The sequence below is a fragment of the Denticeps clupeoides genome, unplaced genomic scaffold, assembly GCF_900700375.1.
Source record: "Denticeps clupeoides unplaced genomic scaffold, fDenClu1.1, whole genome shotgun sequence".
Lineage (NCBI taxonomy): Eukaryota > Metazoa > Chordata > Actinopteri > Clupeiformes > Denticipitidae > Denticeps > Denticeps clupeoides.
The window spans coordinates 47,501-67,053 of record NW_021630015.1 but is presented as its reverse complement, the minus strand read 5'-3'; the positions used below and the strand labels follow the sequence as shown (position 1 = coordinate 67,053).

The 19,553-nt window shown below is 51.2% G+C and overlaps 4 protein-coding genes across 10 annotated transcripts in view; 2 read left to right on the top strand and 2 right to left on the bottom strand.

The window, feature by feature from the left end:
* Positions 1-1,223, bottom strand: part of nup98 (nucleoporin 98 and 96 precursor) — a 12,589-nt gene extending 11,366 nt beyond the window's left edge. For all 3 annotated transcript variants that reach the window (XM_028967690.1, XM_028967691.1, XM_028967692.1), the window contains exons 1-5: positions 1,027-1,223; positions 796-913; positions 608-703; positions 327-509; positions 53-192 (exon numbers count right to left, since the gene is read on the bottom strand). In XM_028967690.1, coding sequence (XP_028823523.1) covers positions 53-192; positions 327-509; positions 608-703; positions 796-874 — 498 coding nt within the window. In that variant the 5' untranslated portion in view covers positions 875-913; positions 1,027-1,223. The remainder of the gene's footprint in view (positions 1-52; positions 193-326; positions 510-607; positions 704-795; positions 914-1,026) is intronic.
* Positions 1,179-5,360, top strand: pgap2 (post-GPI attachment to proteins 2). The gene is made up of 5 exons (XM_028967698.1): positions 1,179-1,966; positions 3,876-4,125; positions 4,197-4,303; positions 4,383-4,491; positions 5,003-5,360. Exons 1-5 carry the CDS (start codon positions 1,784-1,786, stop codon positions 5,131-5,133), a joined length of 780 nt encoding a protein of 259 aa, XP_028823531.1. The 5' UTR covers positions 1,179-1,783; the 3' UTR covers positions 5,134-5,360.
* Positions 3,539-9,645, bottom strand: rhogb (ras homolog family member Gb). The gene is made up of 2 exons (XM_028967699.1): positions 9,598-9,645; positions 3,539-7,713 (listed from the first exon to the last, which is right to left on the bottom strand). The coding sequence occupies exon 2, from the start codon at positions 7,679-7,681 to the stop codon at positions 7,106-7,108; it is 576 nt and encodes a 191-aa protein (XP_028823532.1). The 5' UTR covers positions 7,682-7,713; positions 9,598-9,645; the 3' UTR covers positions 3,539-7,105.
* The window catches only part of stim1b (stromal interaction molecule 1b), an 11,746-nt gene continuing 1,423 nt past the window's right edge, over positions 9,231-19,553 (top strand). Inside the window, exons 1-13 of one of the 5 annotated variants that reach the window (XM_028967694.1) lie at positions 9,231-9,823; positions 9,939-10,285; positions 10,373-10,484; positions 12,982-13,112; positions 13,211-13,325; positions 13,393-13,504; positions 13,677-13,792; positions 14,707-14,884; positions 15,842-16,019; positions 18,491-18,658; positions 18,836-18,936; positions 19,012-19,247; positions 19,403-19,483. In XM_028967694.1, coding sequence (XP_028823527.1) covers positions 10,379-10,484; positions 12,982-13,112; positions 13,211-13,325; positions 13,393-13,504; positions 13,677-13,792; positions 14,707-14,884; positions 15,842-16,019; positions 18,491-18,658; positions 18,836-18,936; positions 19,012-19,247; positions 19,403-19,483 — 1,522 coding nt within the window. In that variant the 5' untranslated portion in view covers positions 9,231-9,823; positions 9,939-10,285; positions 10,373-10,378. Of the gene's footprint in view, positions 10,286-10,372; positions 10,485-12,981; positions 13,113-13,210; positions 13,326-13,392; positions 13,505-13,676; positions 13,793-14,706; positions 14,885-15,841; positions 16,020-18,490; positions 18,659-18,835; positions 18,937-19,011; positions 19,248-19,402; positions 19,484-19,553 lie in introns of all 5 variants that reach the window. The other 4 variants (XM_028967695.1, XM_028967696.1, XM_028967693.1 and 1 more) reach the window with 4 other exon arrangements.

The following is a 19,553-nucleotide window of genomic DNA, read 5'->3' as shown; positions in this document are numbered from 1 at the left end:
TCAATAATCGCAATATGTCTTTTTCCCCAAATGGTGCAGCCCTAATACGTACGTTAAATTTTATAGTCGTTCCCGGCTGTGTGGCGGTGAAAGTCGACGCCCCGAAGAGAGAACCAGACGTGCCCCCAAACGGGTTGGAGGTCGTGTTGGTCGTGCCGAACAAGCCACCGCTGCTGGTGCTGGTTCCGAAGGCTGTGGGACAGAGATTACAGTCACACACACACAATGCCACAGTCCTCGTCCGAGACGAAATGACAGATGTTGAGAATATGAAGACTGTCCTGATTGGAAATCAGAACATCTGGAGATGATATTGAGGATCTTACTGCCAAAGCCGGCAGGTTTATTGGCGCCGAACGCATTGCTCTGCTGGGAGAACAGCCCGCCTCCTTGAGCGCTGCTGGTTCCAAAAAGGCTGGTGGACGTGCCGCTGGCAGCACCGAAACCGAAGCCGCTGGTGGCAGTCGAGGTGACCGGCTGGCTGAAGGTGCTGGAGCCAAACAGGCCACCTGGAACAGCGGTCAAGGACAGGGGTCAAGGCGGACCCTCAAGGCGCCACAGACTCCGGTATAAAAACCCACCCGGCCCGTCCCGTATATAAACCCACCTGGCTTGTTCTGCGTGGCTCCGAACAGGGTCGCGCTGTTATTTGTCGCCCCGAAGGCGGACGAGCCGAAGCCGCCAGCTGCCCCGAAGGCCGCATCTACAAGAGAAGACGACAGAGCGACATCTGTGACACCGGCGACACCTCGAACTCCGCCGCCGTGCGACGTGCGGACCGTCGCGGCCACTCACTCTGCTGGCCGAAGGTGGACGTCGTCCCGAAGCCCCCAGCGCCACCCCCGAAGGGCGACCCAAACGACTTGTTGAACATGTCGCCCCGCTAGGGGACCTGCATGCGGCTGAGAGACACCTGGCGGGGAGCAGAAAGCGACCCGGTTTAAAGCGGCGAGCCGGCGGGAGAGGCCGCGTTGTGCCCCGGCCTAGCCGCTAATGCTAACGGCCGCCGCTCGGGCCGGATCTCACCGGCGGGAACGATGCGGCGGCGACCGGAGCTCCTGCAGGCGGCCCGAGGTGAACGGCGACCCGAGCCGGCGGCCAGAACGCGTGTCGCTGCCCGGTGTGCGGCGGTCCGGCGAGGCGCGCAGGAGAGTCCAACTGCGCAAGCTGCGAGCTAACCCGTTAGCTAGCCTCTTAGCGAGCGCGCTGACGACGCGACGCACTTAGCGTCACCACGTACGTCACTGCGTGGTGACGTCACGACGCGTTAGCGGCATCGTAGCTAACTGGCGTTAGCCGCCCGGTTTTTCTGGCGTAGTGACCGCGTTCCGAATATAAATATGCGTTTTATGAATTGTCCGAAGTGCTGACAGAGTGTGTGTGGAGTTTAGAATAAGTTAACGCCCCTCGGGGTTCCCGCTCAATCCTGAACCACCGCTGCGGGGATGGAGAGAAGAACGGGCTGAAGCCGGGGCGTGGACCTGGACCACACTTCCACACGGGCTGGAAAACCGGGCTGGAATACCGGGCGGCTCTGATTGGCCAGAGCCAGATACTTCTGAATGTGGACCTGACCTCTGACCTTCACTTCCACGCGGGCTGAAAAAATCCAGTTGGATCTGAATGTGGACCTGACCTCTGACCTTTACTTCCACGCGGGCTGAAAATCCAGTTGGTTCTGAATCTGGACCCGACCTTCACTTCCACGCGGGCTGAAAAATCCAGTTGGTTCAGAATGTGGCCCTGACCTCTGACCTTTTTGGGCGGGGGTGATCGCAGCTGGATGGACAGCAGCAGGATGCTGCAGGGACCCTACGGAAGTCTGGACCGGGACAAGCATCTCATCCGCCTGCCGTTCACACACTTCGCTGTGGCCACGGTGTGTCTGCCACTGATCGGCCTTGTCACCTGCATCACCACGTCACTCGCCCTGCACTTCAACGAGGCCACGTACACACACTGCCAGGTGCGTTGTGGGTCAGAATACAGCCGCGCCCGTCTCTCATGGTCAGGTAAAGTACATGAACATGGGACCGTCCACAAATGACTGGACATCCAAAATTCTATTTTTTTTTGGTCACGTACATAGTCATACACGGTATGATATGCAGTGAAATGCTTTTGCGACTGCTACAGACCTCAATATTGCAAAGTAAAACAACTCGAATAAATCAAATTTAGATTTATATTCTGCACATAAGTATTTTTGAGCATATTTGCTTGGTTACAGAGATAAATAGTTTTAAATAATTACACAATTCTATTATTCTCTCAAGTAGTCTCATATACAGACATTAATCTTCAGTTCATACCAGAAGACTTGCTTTCCCACAGATTCATTTTATTTGCTTCTGTTTACAGACCATGTTAATTCAGATCTCCTTCTTCCCCCCTCGGCTTCTCCCGTTAGGGGTCGCCGCAGCAGACCAACCCTCCCATTTTACCCGGGCTGGTGGATTGAGGAATACTTCTGCATTACGGGCCGGCATAACACAAAAATACGATGTTGCCTTTCCCGATCGACATAATAATAAGTTCATATCCTTTTTCTATCCAGGTTTTATGAAATGGTAAAGGGAATATGTATAGAGCTTTACTAGCAGATGCTCAAAAGTCTACTACTGTGAATATCTGAATGAGCAGAATGTACAATTCACCGCTACAGCACACTAAAAACCAAGAAAACGTGTCCTTTATGTCTCGTTTCCGTTTTCATGCCGATTCTGAGTTTTGACACAGGAATGTTGGAGAATGTTCAACTTCATGCCTTTCAGTGATCATTCCTACTCAGTTTTAAACCGTTTTACTTACCACACTCAACACAATACTACCTGCTTCTCACTGCAAGAGAGTTAAAACCATAAATAAGTACCATTTTGCTCATTAACAGCGGAACTTAATTAATGTCTAGAACATAGTTATATATATTTATATATTTGAATTACATCAGAGCAAACATGTTCATGAAACTAATAATGTGAAAAAATATTAGTTATTGTACGATCTGAGGAATGATCATGATATTATACCGTTACAGCTTCTGAAGGCTGAAGGCTCGTCTCAGCTACATACGTGTTGTACAGCGTTTAAACAACGGTACATACTGTTATAAAGCGACCGTGTGACACAGACAGAGCAAGAATAACATTTATTAAAAAACCATGTAGACAACAACGAGACAGACAGCACTAAACTAGTGAAATGAATAATAAAATAGTGCAAATACTGCTGTGCAACATGGAACGGTGCATTGATAGATAATGCTGGTGAGTCACATGACTGAAATTAAATTCTGAAATGATCATTTTCATTATACAATTTGAATCAGTATAAAACAACCTGTCCACTACCAATTTTCTGGCATTTGAGGAATGAACATCTCTGTATATGAGAGATGCTTTGAGACCACCAGGTCACATGACCAAAGAATATGTTTTTGGAATAATTGTACAGTATTTATTTTTTCCAATAAAGTCCAAAAAAGCATCGTGGTATGTGAGGAATATTGATGTCTGTGTATGAAAGTTTTGAAACCACAGAATTTAACATATTCATTTATTGGACATGTTGGACATAAATGTGTAAGAATACGTAAGACAAAAGTCTGGTAGTATGTGAGGAATATGAATGTGTGTATATGGGAGAAGCTTTATTGTAATTTTTGTACACACGACTGAAGATCGTAGCACTAGTAGTACTTTTTCACCGAGTACCGTAATTTCGAGACGATCCCTTGTTATTTGGGGGGGTTACTGCAGATTTAAGGCGTTATCATTGTATACACGACTGGAATCTGTAGGAACGTCAGACGAATGTTGAATATCAAACCGACTTCACCCTAATGTCTCTGTGGTCTTCACCTGTCCCTCCCACAGGTGTCCAACTATCTCCCCTCCATCAGCGCAGCCATCAGCCTGACCCCCGAGCGCTACATCTGGCGGCTCTGCATCGGCCTGCACTCGGCGCCGCGCTTCCTGGTGGCGGCGGCCTACTTCAGCTTCTACCGCGGCCGCCTGGCCGGGCGGCTGCTGGACCAGCTGCTGAGCGTCCTGGTGCTGCTGAGCTCGCTGGCGGAGAACGTGGGCCTGCTGCTGCTCACGTACGTCTCCTCCACCGAGGACTACGGTAAGCAGCCGGACGCTCGTCGCCGTGGACGCGGGACGTCCGAATAAACAGCTCCTCCCTTCCGTCCTCAGCGCTGCACAAGAGCGGCTTCATCGTGTTCCTGGGCGGCTCCATCGTCCACATGCTGCTGACCTGCAGGCTGTGGCAGGTGATCAGGAGGTTCTCCCTCAGCACAGAGGTACTGCTGTTCACGTCGGAGTCCATGACTAGCGAACGTCCTCATCTCCGGAGAGTCATGTCCTGTCCTCTGCCCGCAGGAAGTGACCTCATTCCGGAACAAAGTGCGCTGCTTGGTCTGCAGCGCCACCTGCTGTGCTCTTGCTCTCTACTTCTTCAGGCGGCACAACAAGTACTGTGAAGCGGGCGGTGAGTGGCGCTGCTGGTGGACCGCCGTCTTTCTGTCCCCGTGTCAATTCGTCTGCACATTCACATTTACAGCATTTGGCAGAGCGAATTACATAAGTGTTAAAAAATGTCCATGACCCCGCCCCACCATAGATGTCACCTTCAGTCAAATATGGACGGCTGTAGTGCGGTGGACAAATGTACAAAAATGTGAATCCATTTTACAAACATCGAGCGACTTAAATAGTTTTTCCTGAAATGTTCGTTTGTTTTATAAAATATTTGTTTGTTTCCTTAAATGTTCGTTTGTTTTATAAAAAAATTGTTTGTTTTATAAAATGTTTGTTTGTTTTATCAAAAATTTGTTTGTTTGTTTGTTTCCTGAAATGTTAGTTTGTTTTATGAAATGTTCAATTATTTTGCGCTTGTCAGACACCGTCGTAGAAGGAAAGATAATCGACTCTTTTAAGTCTTTTAAACTTTTTTAAGTCTTCATTATTTCATTTAATAATGAAGTATTGTTTCTTCACAGTCTACACCTTCTTCGCTCTGTGCGAGTACCTGGTGGTCTTGTCCAACATGGCTTTCCATATGACCGCCTTCTGGGACTTCGGCAACAAGGAAGTGACGGTGGCCACGCCCCCCGAGGGCAAGCGCTTCTGACGGCGCCGTGCAGGGTGTCGTTTTTAAATGGACCTCAGTCTTTAGTAGGTTTGTGCTTCTCGGTGCCGCGCTGTTCGACACGCCATCAGCATGACTTCACTTTTTTAAAAGTTGTATCATGACTGTCTCAGGTATTTGATTCATTATAAAAATGTGTTTTTTATGTGAAGTTGGTAGAAATAAAACTCATAAAGCAGCAAGTCTGTGTTCTGTTCTCATGGTCAGCAAACAGGTAAAGAAATGAGCGGAAGTGGTGAACAAAAGGAGCCCTGTCATCACGTGATGGGAGGATTTTACTGTCAAATGAAGCCCCCGGGGTGGGCGGGGAAATGCTAATTATCCCGGTTCTGAGCCGTTAAAACAGCAACTCGTCATTCAGGGTCCTGGGTGGGCGGAGAAATGCTAATTATCCCGGTTCTGAGATGTTAAAACAGCAACTCGTCATTCAGGCCCCTGGGTGGGCGGAGAAATGCTAATTATCCCGGTTCTGAGCCGCTAAAACAGCAACTCGTCATTCAGGCCCCTGGGTGGGCGGGGAAATGCTAATTATCCAGGTTCTGAGCCGTTAAAACAGCAACTTGTCATTCAGGCCCCTGGGTGGGCAGAGAAATGCTAATTATCACAGTTCTGAGCCGCTAAAACAGCAACTCGTCATTCAGGCCCCTGGGCGGGCGGGGAAATGCTAATTATCCCGGTTCTGAGCCACTAAAACAGCAACTCGTCATTCAGGCCCCTGGGCGGGCGGGGAAATGCTAATTATCCCGGTTCTGAGCCACTAAAACAGCAACTCGTCATTCAGGCCCCTGGGCGGGCGGGGAAATGCTAATTATCCCGGTTCTGAGCCGCTAAAACAGCAACTCGTCATTCAGGCCCCTGGGCGGGCGGGGAAATGCTAATTATCCCGGTTCTGAGCCGCTAAAACAGCAACTCGTCATTCAGGCCCCTGGGTGGGCGGGGAAATGCTAATTATCCCGGTTCTGAGCCGCTAAAACAGCAACTCGACATTCAGGCCCCTGGGTGGGCGGAGAAATGCTAATTATCCCGGTTCTGAGCCGCTAAAACAGCAACTCGTCATTCAGGGTCCTGGGTGGGCGGGGAAATGCTAATTATCCCGGTTCTGAGCCGCTAAAACAGCAACTCGTCATTCAGGCCCCTGGGCGGGCGGAGAAATGCTAATTATCCCGGTTCTGAGCCGCTAAAACAGCAACTCGTCATTCAGGCCCCTGGGCGGGCGGAGAAATGCTAATTATCCCGGTTCTGAGCCGCTAAAACAGCAACTCGTCATTCAGGCCCCTGGGTGGGCGGAGAAATGCTAATTATCCCGGTTCTGAGCCGCTAAAACAGCAACTTGTCATTCAGGCCCCTGGGTGGGCGGAGAAATGCTAATTATCACAGTTCTGAGCCGCTAAAACAGCAACTCGTCATTCAGGCCCCTGGGTGGGCGGAGAAATGCTAATTATCCCGGTTCTGAGCCGCTAAAACAGCAACTTGTCATTCAGGCCCCTGGGTGGGCGGAGAAATGCTAATTATCACAGTTCTGAGCCGCTAAAACAGCAACTCGTCATTCAGGCCCCTGGGTGGGCGGGGAAATGCTAATTATCCCGGTTCTGAGCCGCTAAAACAGCAACTCGTCATTCAGCGTTCACCATCGCCGCTTTAATTCGTTAAATGGCGTAAATAAAGACACATTGCAGCAGTGACGCGGGTGTTCATGTGACATTCGGACAGATTTCAGCGCCACCACATTAATCTGGAATACGTAAGAATACAGAATCATTCGTAGCCGGTTGTGTTTCTTGTGAGTGAAGCAGAAGAAGATCTCAGTGATCACTACCATGAGACAGGCCGAGGAACCCCGAGGAACCCCGAGGAACGGCGTGGCCCCCCGGCCACAGGACTTCCTGTTTAAGGTCTCGTTCTCGTCCTTCCTGCGGACCTCCGGTGGTTAGAACCCGTTAGTGGAGGAGTCCGTTTACAGGAGAACGCAGGGCTTCCTGCCCCGCTCGGGCTCGGGGTCGAGGAAGGCCCGCACCGCCTCGGCGAACACCTCCTTGATGCCGTGCTGGTTGAGGGCGGAGCACTCCAGGTAGCGCGCCGCCTGGATCTGTCTGGCCAGAGCCTGGCCCTGCTGCTGGCTTATTGGAACCTGGTTCTGGTCCTTCAGCTTCCTCACTACGTCCGGGTCCCCGCGCAGGTCGCTCTTGGTGCCCACCAGCAGGATGGGCACTTTAGGACAGTGGTGGGTCACCTCCGGGTGCCACTTGTGTTTGATGTTCTCGTAGGACGGGGGGCTGGAGATGGAGAAGCAGATGACGAAGACGTTGGTCTGTGGGTAGGACAGCGTGCGCAGGCGGTCGTACTCCTCCTGTCCCGCCGTGTCCCACAGGTTGAGGCTGACCGCCCGGCCGTCCACCGTCACCTGCGAGCTGTAGTTGTCGAACACCGTGGGGACGTACTCTTTAGGGAATGCTCCGGTGGTGTAGGAGATGAGCAGGCAGGTCTTCCCCACTGCACCGTCACCCACCACCACACACTTGATGCTCTGCATGCTGACTGAAGACCTGAGGTTCCTTCAGAAGCCTGCAGAGACAAGAACACAACAGGAACATCAGCCAAGTCCAAGTGTTTTGGAATGCACACGAATAAACAGAGAGAAGATGCCAATGTGGTCTCCAGGCTGTGGACCATGAGAAGGCCCTCAAACAGCTTCATATGTAATGTTCTCCAACACCTACTCTTATTTACAGCACAGTGAGAGGAAATGCATCACACAGACACCCAGCTGAGATCTAGTGTGTGAAGAACATGACTCCAGACATGATGTTCCTGTGATTACAGCAGACTTCACCTACAGATCCAGTCATTTTCAGTCTGAGGAAACATCTGAGCTGAAGTTAAATAGTGTGAAGATAAAGTTAGTCAACCTGTGACCTCTGAAACACCATCACGTTTTCTCCTCATTTCATCCATCCTTCCAGCACAGCTGAACTCCTGGAAACATCTGTGCTGTTTCTGAAATGAAGCAGCTTCACCACAGTGGGAAGTTCTCAGCTTCTTCTCTGCACCAAGGTTCACGTCACATCTGGGAACTTCATTAATAATTCAGCATTTCACAATATGAGGTGCAGCTCGGAGGCTTGAGGAAGTTTGCAAGAGCCAGTGTGTGTGTGTCTCTTCTCAAACACTATTTCTCTCCCGCTAACTCCAGCAGAAGAAAGAAAACAAGACCAGAGTCTCTGCCCAATCTCCAGGGGACACGAGAGGACGTGAGCCTCAGAGCAGAGGAGCAGCGTCCTTCTCCTGGAACACAAGGACACTTCTGCTGAGCTTGGTGCTCCAGAGAGCACAAAGCAGAACTTAGAAGATTTCAAAACTCACTGAGGGTTGTGATGTGACAAAATCACGTATTCATGATCTGGACCAACCGCAGGAGAGCAGAACGTGGATTACGTAACGTAGTGAAGTGACGTGATTGTCGTCGTGCAACACTGCAGCACAGCACACGGTGACACGGTGAAACGTAGTAAGTGGGGTTTGAACCTGGGTCTTCTGGTTCATAGGCCAGTGTGTTACCCACTGGGCCACTACCACCCTGAGATGTCTGTAGTGTGTGTGTGTAATGTGTGTGTAACGTGTGTGTAACGTGTGTCCCCACCACACAGATAACATCTGATCTTGATGTTCTTTAAATGATCTCTCCACCACACTGAACCATGTCCTCCAGTGGTCTGGAAGGAGGAAGCAGCTGCCTGCTCGGTCTTCTTCTCTTCCAATCTTCTCTACTTCTCTGCTTCTGTTCATTTCTTCTCTCCTTCTCTTCATTTCTTCTCTCCTTCTCTTCGTTTCTTCTCTCCTTCTCTTCGTTTCTTCTCTCCTTCTTCTCTCCTTCTCTTCGTTTCTTCTCTGCTTCTCTTCATTTCTTCTCTGCTTCTCTTCATTTCTTCTCTGCTTCTCTTCGTTTCTTCTCTGCTTCTCTTCATTTCTTCTCTGCTTCTCTTCGTTTCTTCTCTCCTTCTCTTCGTTTCTTCTCTCCTTCTTCTCTCCTTCTCTTCATTTCTTCTCTGCTTCTCTTCGTTTCTTCTCTCCTTCTCTTCGTTTCTTCTCTCCTTCTTCTCTCCTTCTCTTCATTTCTGCTCTGCTTCTCTTCGTTTCTTCTCTCCTTCTCTTCTCTCCCCGCGATAGAAGGGGATTAACGCGCCGAACCGACTGACCGCGAACAGAAAGTCGAGAAAGTCGAGGCTGGTAGTAGCCTAGTGGGTAACACACTCGCGTGTGGACCAGAAGTCCCAGGTTCAAACCCCACTTACTACCATCGTGTCCCTGAGCAGGACACTTAACCCTGAGTGTCTCCGGGGGGGGACTGTCCCTGTAACGCTCTGGTCGCTCTGGATAAGGGCGTCTGGTAAACGCTGTAAATGTAAACCGGTTCGGTTGGGAGGAGTGAAGTAAAACGGTCCCGCTTACTGACCACGTCCCGATGACGGTTCCGCCGCCGCGATCCGGTCCGACGCGCCGCTGCAGGCGGGAGGAAGTGAAGCTGCTGGAGGAAGTCGAGTCCTGCGCTGCATTTCAGGAAGTTTTCATCAGAGCTCATGAAAATATGAATATGGGAGAGGAAGGGAGCGACTGGACCTTCATTCACAACCTGACCTTCTGGTGGAGAACCGGAGAACTTCTATTCCATAAACTGGTGGAGAACTGGGGAATTTATATTTCATATTTTGTAATCTGGTGGATAACTCATGCTTTATAAACTGATTGTTCTGTGCAGGGAAGATGGAATAATCATGTTTGTCACACTGCAGTAAAACGACAGATCTGTTTCCATCTGGCTGGAATAAAAGTGAGGGCTGAATCAGAAGATCGGAGGAGCCCGTAAGATGATGAGCCCGCGGCTCTCCTGCAGGTGGCGCCGTGCTCCACCTCCTCCAGCGCGGCCGTCCAGCCGCCCTCCCACCACCGTCTCCAATCATCTCAGGAGATCCGAGGCTCCAGGCTGTCCTGCAGCTGGCCTGTTTTCCGAGAACATCTCCGTCTTTTCATGATGGATATTGGATGAGGTGAGTGACGCAGTTTTCACGCCGAGAACTTCTTCAGTTTCTCTTCAGTTTCTGAGCGGCGGTGACGCTCCAGGACTCCACGCAGCTCCACGGTAATTTATCATCAGTCATCTTCTGAGCCTCTTATTGCAGTTTCACTGCAGAAAAGAAGGTTCTGAAGAATTTCTGGTCCTCCTCAGATCCAGATGGACCTGATGAAGCTGCTGGGTTTGTGGGTCATGACCCTCAGTCTGCTGGGACGAAAATGTTCATGCAGAGCAGAGCTGCTGACTGCAGATTCTGTGCTGTCAGGTAAGATGGCCGTTGGAGGATTCCACTGACCTTCTTCTGACCTGCGTTCTCCTGCCGAGAGGCTTGAGATTGTATGACCTGCTGCTCGGTCTTCGTGTTTAATGTGTGTCGCGTGCAGAAGCAGAGATGTTGCAGTAGGTGCCCACACTTCCTCTCCGCTGCAGCGTAGTGCTATTTTAGGAATGCATCTGACTTTCAGAAGATCAGAAGTCAGCGAATGTAGCGTGCAGTGCTCTGGCTCGAATCGTCTCAACATTTCCACCTCCAGCTCTTCGCCTTGGTCTCCTTTTTAAGACATGGTTTACATTGCTTTAACCTTGTTTGATCCTCCTGTTTCTGTCTGATGGTGTTGAGAGGACTTCGTATCAGTGCCTGTCAAACACAACCCAGAGATTCGCGTGGTGACTTGGTCTCCAGAACAATGTCTGGCCAAACTCTGCTCACTGTGGTGGACTTGAGCAGATTTGAGAGTCATATGGGCATCTCTGGAGGAAGATGTCACCATGAAACGTCACTCAGCCACCAAATCCAGTGTTCATCTGCAGCAGGTTATCTTCTGCCGTTGTTACTTTACTTTACTTTACTTTACTCTACTTTACTTTACTTGGCAGACACTTTTATCCAAAGCGACTTACAGGAGGACACCAGCAATTCTCATTCGGTAGATCTATAGATCTTGAATTACAAAACTAAGACTCCTGATAATGCCCAACTTGTCAGGAATAGAACATGCTGGGACTTGTTAAGTGCTGGACGAAGAAAAAAAAATACACACACACACACACGCACACACACACACACACACACACACATTATATTTTGTGCGGTGTGTGTGTGTGTGTGTGTGTGTGTGTGTGTGTGTGTGTGTGTGTGTGTGTGTGTGTGTGTGTGTGTGTGTGTGTGTGTGTGAAAGTGTTAGACTCTTCTGAAATAGCAGGGAGGTAGTTGCCTAGTGGGTAACACACTCGCCTATGAACCAGAAGACCCAGGTTCAAACCCCACTTACTACCATCGTATCCCTGAGCAAGACACTTAACCCTGAGTGTCTCCAGGGGGGGACTGTCCCTGTAACTACTGGTTGTAAGTCGCTCTGCATAAGGGCGTCTGATAAATGCTGGAAATGTAAATGTAAATACTTTTCGAACAAGTGGGTTTTCAACTGCTTCTTAAAGGTGGTAGTAGTCTCAGATGTTCTGATGGAACTTCTGGTAGAAAGTGATGTGTGCATCTGTGGAAAGTGGTTTTGAAATGGTCCTGGTCTGCAGAAACAGGCCAGTTCTGTTCTTCTACCAGCACTGTGTGAAGCATTAATGGCCCTTCACAATAACGGAGATGATTAAAGGAGTCCTCCAGCTTCGAGTCTCGATTTCTCCATCCATTCTAAACTGGTAATTAACCCTGAGAGTGTGGAGGGCTTGATGGGACATTTGCTTTGATCTTTTATGTCCATGTCTACATGGTGAATTTTCATAACTTCAGGACAACATTATTCTGTGTGAAGTGAAATTCCGTCGTTCAACCAGCATCTGGTTGATGTCAGCGTTGGACATGCGTCCAGGTCTGAAGGGCTGAGGAACTGGGAGCGCATGGGCTGAATCTCCTGAGAACAGGTTGAGGTGTGGAGAAATGTCCAGACGTCCGGCCAGAAAAGACTTCAGATGGATCATGCAGCTTTATCTTCTGCTGTTGGAGACTAGAATAGTACGCTAGTTCAGTCCAAGTCAGCTTCCTCAAGCCATGTTGGAGGTGTGATGTGGTCTTTGAGGAACAGGAAACACCTCAGAAGTTCAGGATAAATGGACTGTGGTTGTGTGTGATGCAGGCGTCCGCTTGCTGCTGGGATTTATATAGAAGAAACGTGACCTGTTCCATGAAGTTCTGGTGAGGAACGTGTAGGCAAGCAGGACTCTGTCCCTCCAGACAGGAATATAAACAAAGTTAAATCTGTCCTTTCACAAGTCCTGTCCATTCTGCAGGAGGAGGAAATGGCCAGAAGTGGACGTCAGACTGTCCATCACTCTGCCTTCCTCTTTGAAAATGTGAAAGTGAAGTGACTGTCATGGTGAAACACTGCAGCGCAGCACAATGTGACACAGTGAAACGTGTCCTCTGTATTTAACCGTCACCCTCGGTGACAGTGGGCAGGCACCCGGGGAGCAGTGTGTGGGGACGGGACCTTCATCAAGGGGACCCCAGTGGCACCTTGGCGGGTCGGGTCACGAACCAGCAACCTTCTTCTGGGGCCGCTTCCTTAACCGCTAGGCCACCACTGTCCCACCACAGTGTCCCTTAGACAAAAGTGTAAATTAGGAGCAGCTGCGTCGGTACGTACAGTAAATATAATCACACACAGACAGACTGTCCCCTCCACCATAACCCCACAGCAGCTGTGCACAATCCTGCCTATAAATAGTCTCAGATGGGGACGCGGCTGCTTCTGGTGACCTGGCTCAGCATTAGAACAGGAGTGACCGGGACGCTTCTCTCCATCCTGCAGAGTTCTGCTCAATCGACGAGCTCTCGTGTCAGGATGAAGACTCCATGCTGAGCTTCACTGCGATATGCAGCATCCACGAGCGCATGGATGACGATGCAGATGGCAGCGTAGATGTGACAGAGACAGACGGGGTGAGGCTTGCATGGCATTCTGGGAAACGTGCCCCTGATGTCTGGATTGTCCAAGATGAGAGGGGGTCTACAGCAGGCTGTGTGAAATGTGTCCCCAGTTCCTCCGCGAGGACCTGCAGTATCATGACCCCCGAGCCAAACACACCAGCTTCCACCGGGCTGACCTGCTGATCACCGTGGAGGACATGTGGAATGTGTGGAAGGCCTCAGAGGGTAAGGTCCTGGTTGTCTGGTGGGACATGTGTCCGTTTTATTGAGGCCGCTGCTGCTCTGCCCACAGTGTTCAACTGGACGGTGGAAGAGGTGGTGGACTGGCTGGTCTCCTACGTGGAGCTGCCACAGTACGCCGTGGCCTTCCAGCAGAACCACATCAGTGGCAGGGCCCTGCCCAGGTGACCTTCCTTCCATCTCTCACATTTCCTACCCCTCCACGCACATGTTCACGCTGCTCTCAGTTCCTCTGCCATGGGACAACTGGTCTGTATCAAGTAGGAATGTCATTTTAAGGCCATGTGATGTGTGATTATTTGACCGGAGATCTGACCCCAGTGTCCTCCTCCTCAGACTCGCCATAAAGAACTCCACGCTCACGTCCACCGTGCTGCAGATCCTGGAGCGCGGCCATGCGCAGAAGCTGCAGCTGAAAGCCCTGGACACCGTGCTGTTCGGACCTCCACTGCGTGAGTGTGTGTGTTGTCCCTGTCCCAGCTTCTCTGTACCTTCTATACAGAACGGACAGACTGTGCTGTGTGGGGATTGTGGGGACTGTAGAAATTTTGGGGGGACTGTGGGGACAGAGGTTGCAGTATTAAGATGAGGTGAAGACATTTTTTTGGGACGTAGAGAACGTGGATCTTCTTCCACCTGACCCTTTGTGGGGAGGCTATGGGTTCAAATCTGGCCGAGGTGCCACTGTGGTCCCCTTGATCAAGGTACCGCCCCCCCCCCATGCTGCTCCCCAGGTTCCCGCTGTTCACTGATGGTTAAATACAGAGGACACGTGTCACCGCGTCACCGTGTGCTGTGCTGCAGTGTCTCACAATCACGTCACTTTCACTGATTCTGATGACAATGGTCATGTACATTTTATGTAAACTGTTTCATATGAGCAACGCGGTCGTCGCGTGATGGGCGGGGCTTAACTGGTCTGAACTGACTCTGGCTCAGGGCCCGCAATGTTCTGTTCTGCGTTTGAAAATCTCCAGACTTCCTCTGAGCTCAGGAGAAAGAGAGAAAGCCAGATCAGAGTCAAAGTAAACGGCCATCTGGGCTATTTACAGTCCAGTATGCGAGCCCCGCCCACACCTGCACCGAGGAAGGTTCCGGAGCACAGAACCATGTTCTGGTGACTGTTCAGTGGAGGAACGTTCTCTGGGTTTAATACCACGTCGCTATCAGATGACCTGACCTGCGGATCCGGAGTGGTCGGGTGGAAATAGAACACGTTAATCCATCCATCTGAGCTCCATCTTTCCACTGGCTGTCCCAGCACCCACCAGACCCCCTTTCTCACTCTGTTTCCCACACCCCCTAATATCTGAACATGGAGAACAACGTGTAGGAATGTGAAGTCCATCTTTCGTGTGTCTCGTAGTGAAAAAGCACAACCACCTGAAGGACCTGGCACTGGTGTTCTCCATCGTGATTGGTGTGGCTGGCTGCTGGTTTGCATACATCCAGAGCAGGAGCTCGAGGGAGCACATGGGGAAGATGATGAAGGACCTGGAGGGTCTGCAGAAGGCTGAACAGAGTCTCTTGGACCTGCAGCAGAAGTGAGTGTGGACAGATTATTTATTTTCCCATGAAGCCGTTAGGTTTAATGATCTCTGCAGAGGGACCTTGTCTGGGGTCTCAGGTTCTCAGGAATATATCAGACCACGACCCTGCAGCTCTGCTGAATGCTTCAGGATTTCAGCCTCCATCCCTTAACACACACACACACAGATTCTCCGAAGTGTAGAGATGCCTGACCTCCCACCAGTGTGTCTAAAGAGATTAAAGCTCCAAAATCTGATCATTCCCATGATGCAGTGCAGCAGAGTGGGAGGAGCATCACATCTGGCCTCAGATGTTCTCCAGCAGGGTCACGTTACGTAAGTCCTCGCTCGCAGACCTTAAATGGGAAAAGTCCGGGTGAAAGCGGCATCTCTGCCGCCTGCAGCTGGATTTTTTGGCTGAAAGATCCCGTTCGGCTGCAGGAGAGGTGTTGTCCCTGGACTCCTGGGTCCCGTCTCCTGTCCATGTAGGGCCTGTTGACTCTGCTGTCCATGTGTGGTGCACTTTACCTCGGCACAGTAACTATGCAGGAAGTCGAGTTCAAGGGGCAGAAAAGAGTTGAAATTCCAGAAGCCGCCCCCCACCTCGTGTGTGTGAGTGTGTGTGAGTGTGCGCGTTTGGAACAGAATGTTGGCCGGTCTCTCGTTCGGTGTCCTTTGTTCGTCCACCTTGAGGACAGTAGCGCTGCTCTGCATGTTTTCATGCTGGTCTCCGTCTCACTTCCTGCCCAACCCTCTCTGATCTGCTGACATGTTCCACGTTCCACCTCAGCTCTGCCACCTGCTGGTCCTCTCCAGTCTCTGAGAAGCTCTTATTAGGACAACATCATTCCTTTTGCTCCTAAATGTCTTTGCCAGAAGCAGGAGAACAATATTAACACAGTCGGCCATTATAACGGCCATTATTGCAGCGCAGCTCGTGGACGTGTTCAGGACGGCTGCTTCTCCGTCCAGGCTGCAGGACGCTCAGGCCGTGCACCAGCAGGTGGAGGGAGAGAAGCTGCACCTGGAGCAGAAACTGCGGCACGAGATCAACGCCGCCAAGCAGGAGGCGCAGCGGCTGCGGGAGCTGAGGGAGGGAACCGAGAACGAGAGGAGCCGGCAGCAGTACGCCGAGAAGGAGCTGGAGCAGGTCAGAGCGGGAGTGTGTCTGAGTGGGTGAGCGTGTGTGAGTGTGACTGAGTGGGTGAGCGTGTGTGAGTGTGTGAGTCGGTGAGTGTGAGCGTGACTGTGTGAGAGTGTGAGAGGAAGTGTGTGAGAGTGTGAGCGTGAGTGTGTTAGTGTGTGAGTGTGTTAGTGTGAATATGTGAGCGTGAGTGTGTGAGCGTGTTAGTGTGAGTGGGTGAGCATGAGTGTGTGAGGGAGTGTGTCAGTGTGAGTGTGTGAGCGTGTTAGTGTGAGTTTGTGAACATGAGTGTGTTACTGTGAGTGTGAGAGTATGTGAGCGTGAGTGTGTGAGCGTGTTATTGTGAGTGTGTGAGCGTGAGTGTGTGAGTGGGTGAGCATGAGTGTGTGAGGGAGTGTGTCAGTGTGAGTGTGTGAGCGTGTTAGTGTGAGTTTGTGAAAATGAGTGTGTTACTGTGAGTGTGAGTGTGTGAGTATGTGTGCGTGAGTGTGTCAGCGTGAGTGTGTGAGTATGTGAGTGTGTGAGTATGTGAGCGGGAGTGTGTCAGCGTGTTGGTGTGTGTGTGTGTGTGTGAGCGTGAGTGTGTGAGCGTGTTAGTGTGAGTGTGTGAGTATGTGTGTGTGAGTGTGTCAGCGTGAGTGTGTGAGTATGTGAGTATGTGAGCGGGAGTGTGTCAGCGTGTTGGTGTGTGTGTGTGTGAGCGTGAGTGTGTGAGCGTGTTAGTGTGAGTGTGTGTGTGTGAGTGTGTCAGCGTGAGTGTGTGAGTATGTGGGCGTGAGTGTGTGAGCGTGTTAGTGTGAGTGTGTGAGTATGTGAGTATGTGAGCGGGAGTGTGTCAGCGTGTTGGTGTGTGTGTGTGAGCGTGAGTGTGTGAGCGTGTTAGTGTGAGTGTGTGAGTATGTGTGCGTGAGTATGTGAGTGTGTGAGCGTGTTAGTGTGAGTGTGTGAGTATGTGAGTGTGTGAGTATGTGAGCGTGAGTGTGTCAGCGTGTTGGTGTGTGTGTGTGTGTGTGTGTGTGAGCGTGAGTGTGTGAGCGTGTTAGTGTGAGTGTGTGAGTATGTGTGCGTGAGTGTGTCAGCGTGAGTGTGTGAGTATGTGAGTGTGTGAGTATGTGAGCGGGAGTGTGTCAGCATGTTGGTGTGTGTGTGTGAGCGTGAGTGTTGAGCGTGTTAGTGTGAGTGTGTGAGTATGTGTGCGTGAGTGTGTCAGCGTGAGTGTGAGTATGTGAGTGTGTGAGTATGTGAGCGTGAGTGTGTGAGCGTGTTAGTGTGAGTGTGTGAGTATGTGAGTGTGTGAGTATGTGTGCGTGAGTGTGTGAGTATGTGAGTGTGTGAGTATGTGAGCGTGTGAGTGTGTGAGCGTGTTAGTGTGAGTGTGTGAGTATGTGAGTATGTGAGCGTGAGTGTGTCAGCGTGTTTGTGTGTGTGTGTGTGAGCGTGAGCGTGTTAGTGTGAGTGTGTGAGTATGTGTGCGTGAGTGTGTCAGCGTGAGTGTGTGAGTATGTGAGTGTGTGAGTATGTGAGCGGGAGTGTGTCAGCATGTTGGTGTGTGTGTGTGAGCGTGAGTGTGTGAGTATGTGAGTGTGTGAGTATGTGAGCGGGAGTGTGTCAGCATGTTGGTGTGTGTGTGTGAGCGTGAGTGTGTGAGCGTGTTAGTGTGAGTGTGTGAGTATGTGTGCGTGAGTGTGTCAGCGTGAGTGTGTGAGCGTGTTAGTGTGAGTGTGTGAGTATGTGAGTGTGTGAGTATGTGAGCGGGAGTGTGTCAGCGTGTTAGTGTGAGTGTGTGAGTATGTGAGTGTGTGAGTATGTGAGCGGGAGTGTGTCAGCGTGTTGGTGTGTGTGTGTGTGTGTGTGAGCGTGTTAGTGTGAGTGTGTGAGTGTGTGAGTATGTGAGTGTGTGAGTATGTGAGCTGGAGTGTGTCAGCATGTTGGTGTGTGTGTGTGTGAGCGTGAGTGTGTCAGCGTGAGTGTGTGAGTATGTGAGTGTGTGAGTATGTGAGCGGGAGTGTGTCAGCATGTTGGTGTGTGTGTGTGAGCGTGAGTGTGTGAGCGTGTTAGTGTGAGTGTGTGAGTATGTGTGCGTGAGTGTGTCAGCGTGAGTGTGTGAGTATGTGAGTGTGTGAGTATGTGAGCGTGAGTGTGTGAGCGTGTTAGTGTGAGTGTGTGAGTATGTGAGCGGGAGTGTGTCAGCATGTTGGTGTGTGTGTGTGAGCGTGAGTGTGTGAGTATGTGAGTGTGTGAGTATGTGAGCGGGAGTGTGTCAGCATGTTGGTGTGTGTGTGTGAGCATGAGTGTGTGAGCGTGTTAGTGTGAGTGTGTGAGTATGTGTGCGTGAGTGTGTCAGCGTGAGTGTGTGAGTGTGTGAGTATGTGAGGGTGTGAGTATGTGAGCGGGAGTGTGTCAGCATGTTGGTGTGTGTGTGTGAGCGTGAGTGTGTGAGCATGTGAGCGTGTGTCCAACTCGTCCTTGTCCCTCAGGTGCGCATGGCTCTGAAGAAGGCGGAGAAGGAGCTGGAGTCTCGGGGCAGCTGGTCCGCCCCTGAAGCTCTGGAGACGTGGCTGCAGCTCACCCATGAGGTGGAGGTCCAGTATTACAACGTGAAGAAGCAGAGCGCCGAGCAGCAGCTGCTCACCGCCAAAGAAGGGGTGAGAGGTCACCTCGCCATCAAAACATCTCAGGGGTGTGGCGGGTGTGTGAGGTTCCCGGTGGGGAGGAACGTGGGTCAATCAGCATGTAGTAGGCGGAGCCGGGAGCTCCTCCCACAAAGGCACAACTCACAATTCCTGCCTGTTGAAATTCGGACCCGGTTTGTGACCCGGCAGGCTGAGAAGATTAAGAGGAAGAGGGGGACGCTGTTTGGAACGTTCCACGTGGCTCACAGCTCCTCCCTGGATGACGTGGACCACAAGATCCTCTCTGCGAAGTGAGTAGCAGTCCGGTGTCTTCTCACGAGCCGCCACCGCCGCCACGACATGCTGGTCTTCTGTGTGGTCCTCAGGCAGGCGCTGGGTGAGGTGACCGCCGCTCTGAGGGAGAAGCTGCACCGCTGGCAGCAGATCGAGGTTCTAACGGGGTTCTGCATCGTTAACAACCCCGGAATTCCTGTGCTGTGCTCCGCCCTGAACCTCGACCCCGCCTTCATGGGCATCCGCCCGCCCGCACCGCAGCACCTGCTCCTATCAGACGACCTGGACGATATGGACGACGAGATGATGTCTGCAGGAACCCTGCAGTGTAAGTGTGGAGACACACGTGATAATGATCAACATGAACCCAGATTACCTTCTCAGTTACGACCTTCTCCCTCTGAATTTGTGGTCCTCACTCCTTCTCTGATTGGAGAGTTGGCCTTCCCGTGCTTTAATGTGATTGGCTGATGATGTTTTCAGATGCCGCCTGGCAGATGGACCGCCGAGTGAGTGACCTTTGGCCTGTGAACTCCGACAGCCAATCCCTGTGGAAACATTCTGGTTGGCCACACCCTCTTTACTTTTTTTTTCTGCGCCACGCCCCTCCCTAGTAGACAGATTTAATATTGAA

Excerpts from the sequence above, each read along its gene's own strand:
- rhogb (XM_028967699.1), bottom strand. The coding sequence starts at position 7,681 with ATGCAGAGCATCAAGTGTGTGGTGGTGGGTGACGGTGCAGTGGGGAAG.
- pgap2 (XM_028967698.1), top strand. The coding sequence starts at position 1,784 with ATGGACAGCAGCAGGATGCTGCAGGGACCCTACGGAAGTCTGGACCGG. Across the intron at positions 1,967-3,875 it reads CCACGTACACACACTGCCAG|GTGTCCAACTATCTCCCCTC; the intron begins GTGCGTTGTGGG and ends TCCCTCCCACAG. Across the intron at positions 4,126-4,196 it reads CTCCTCCACCGAGGACTACG|CGCTGCACAAGAGCGGCTTC; the intron begins GTAAGCAGCCGG and ends TTCCGTCCTCAG.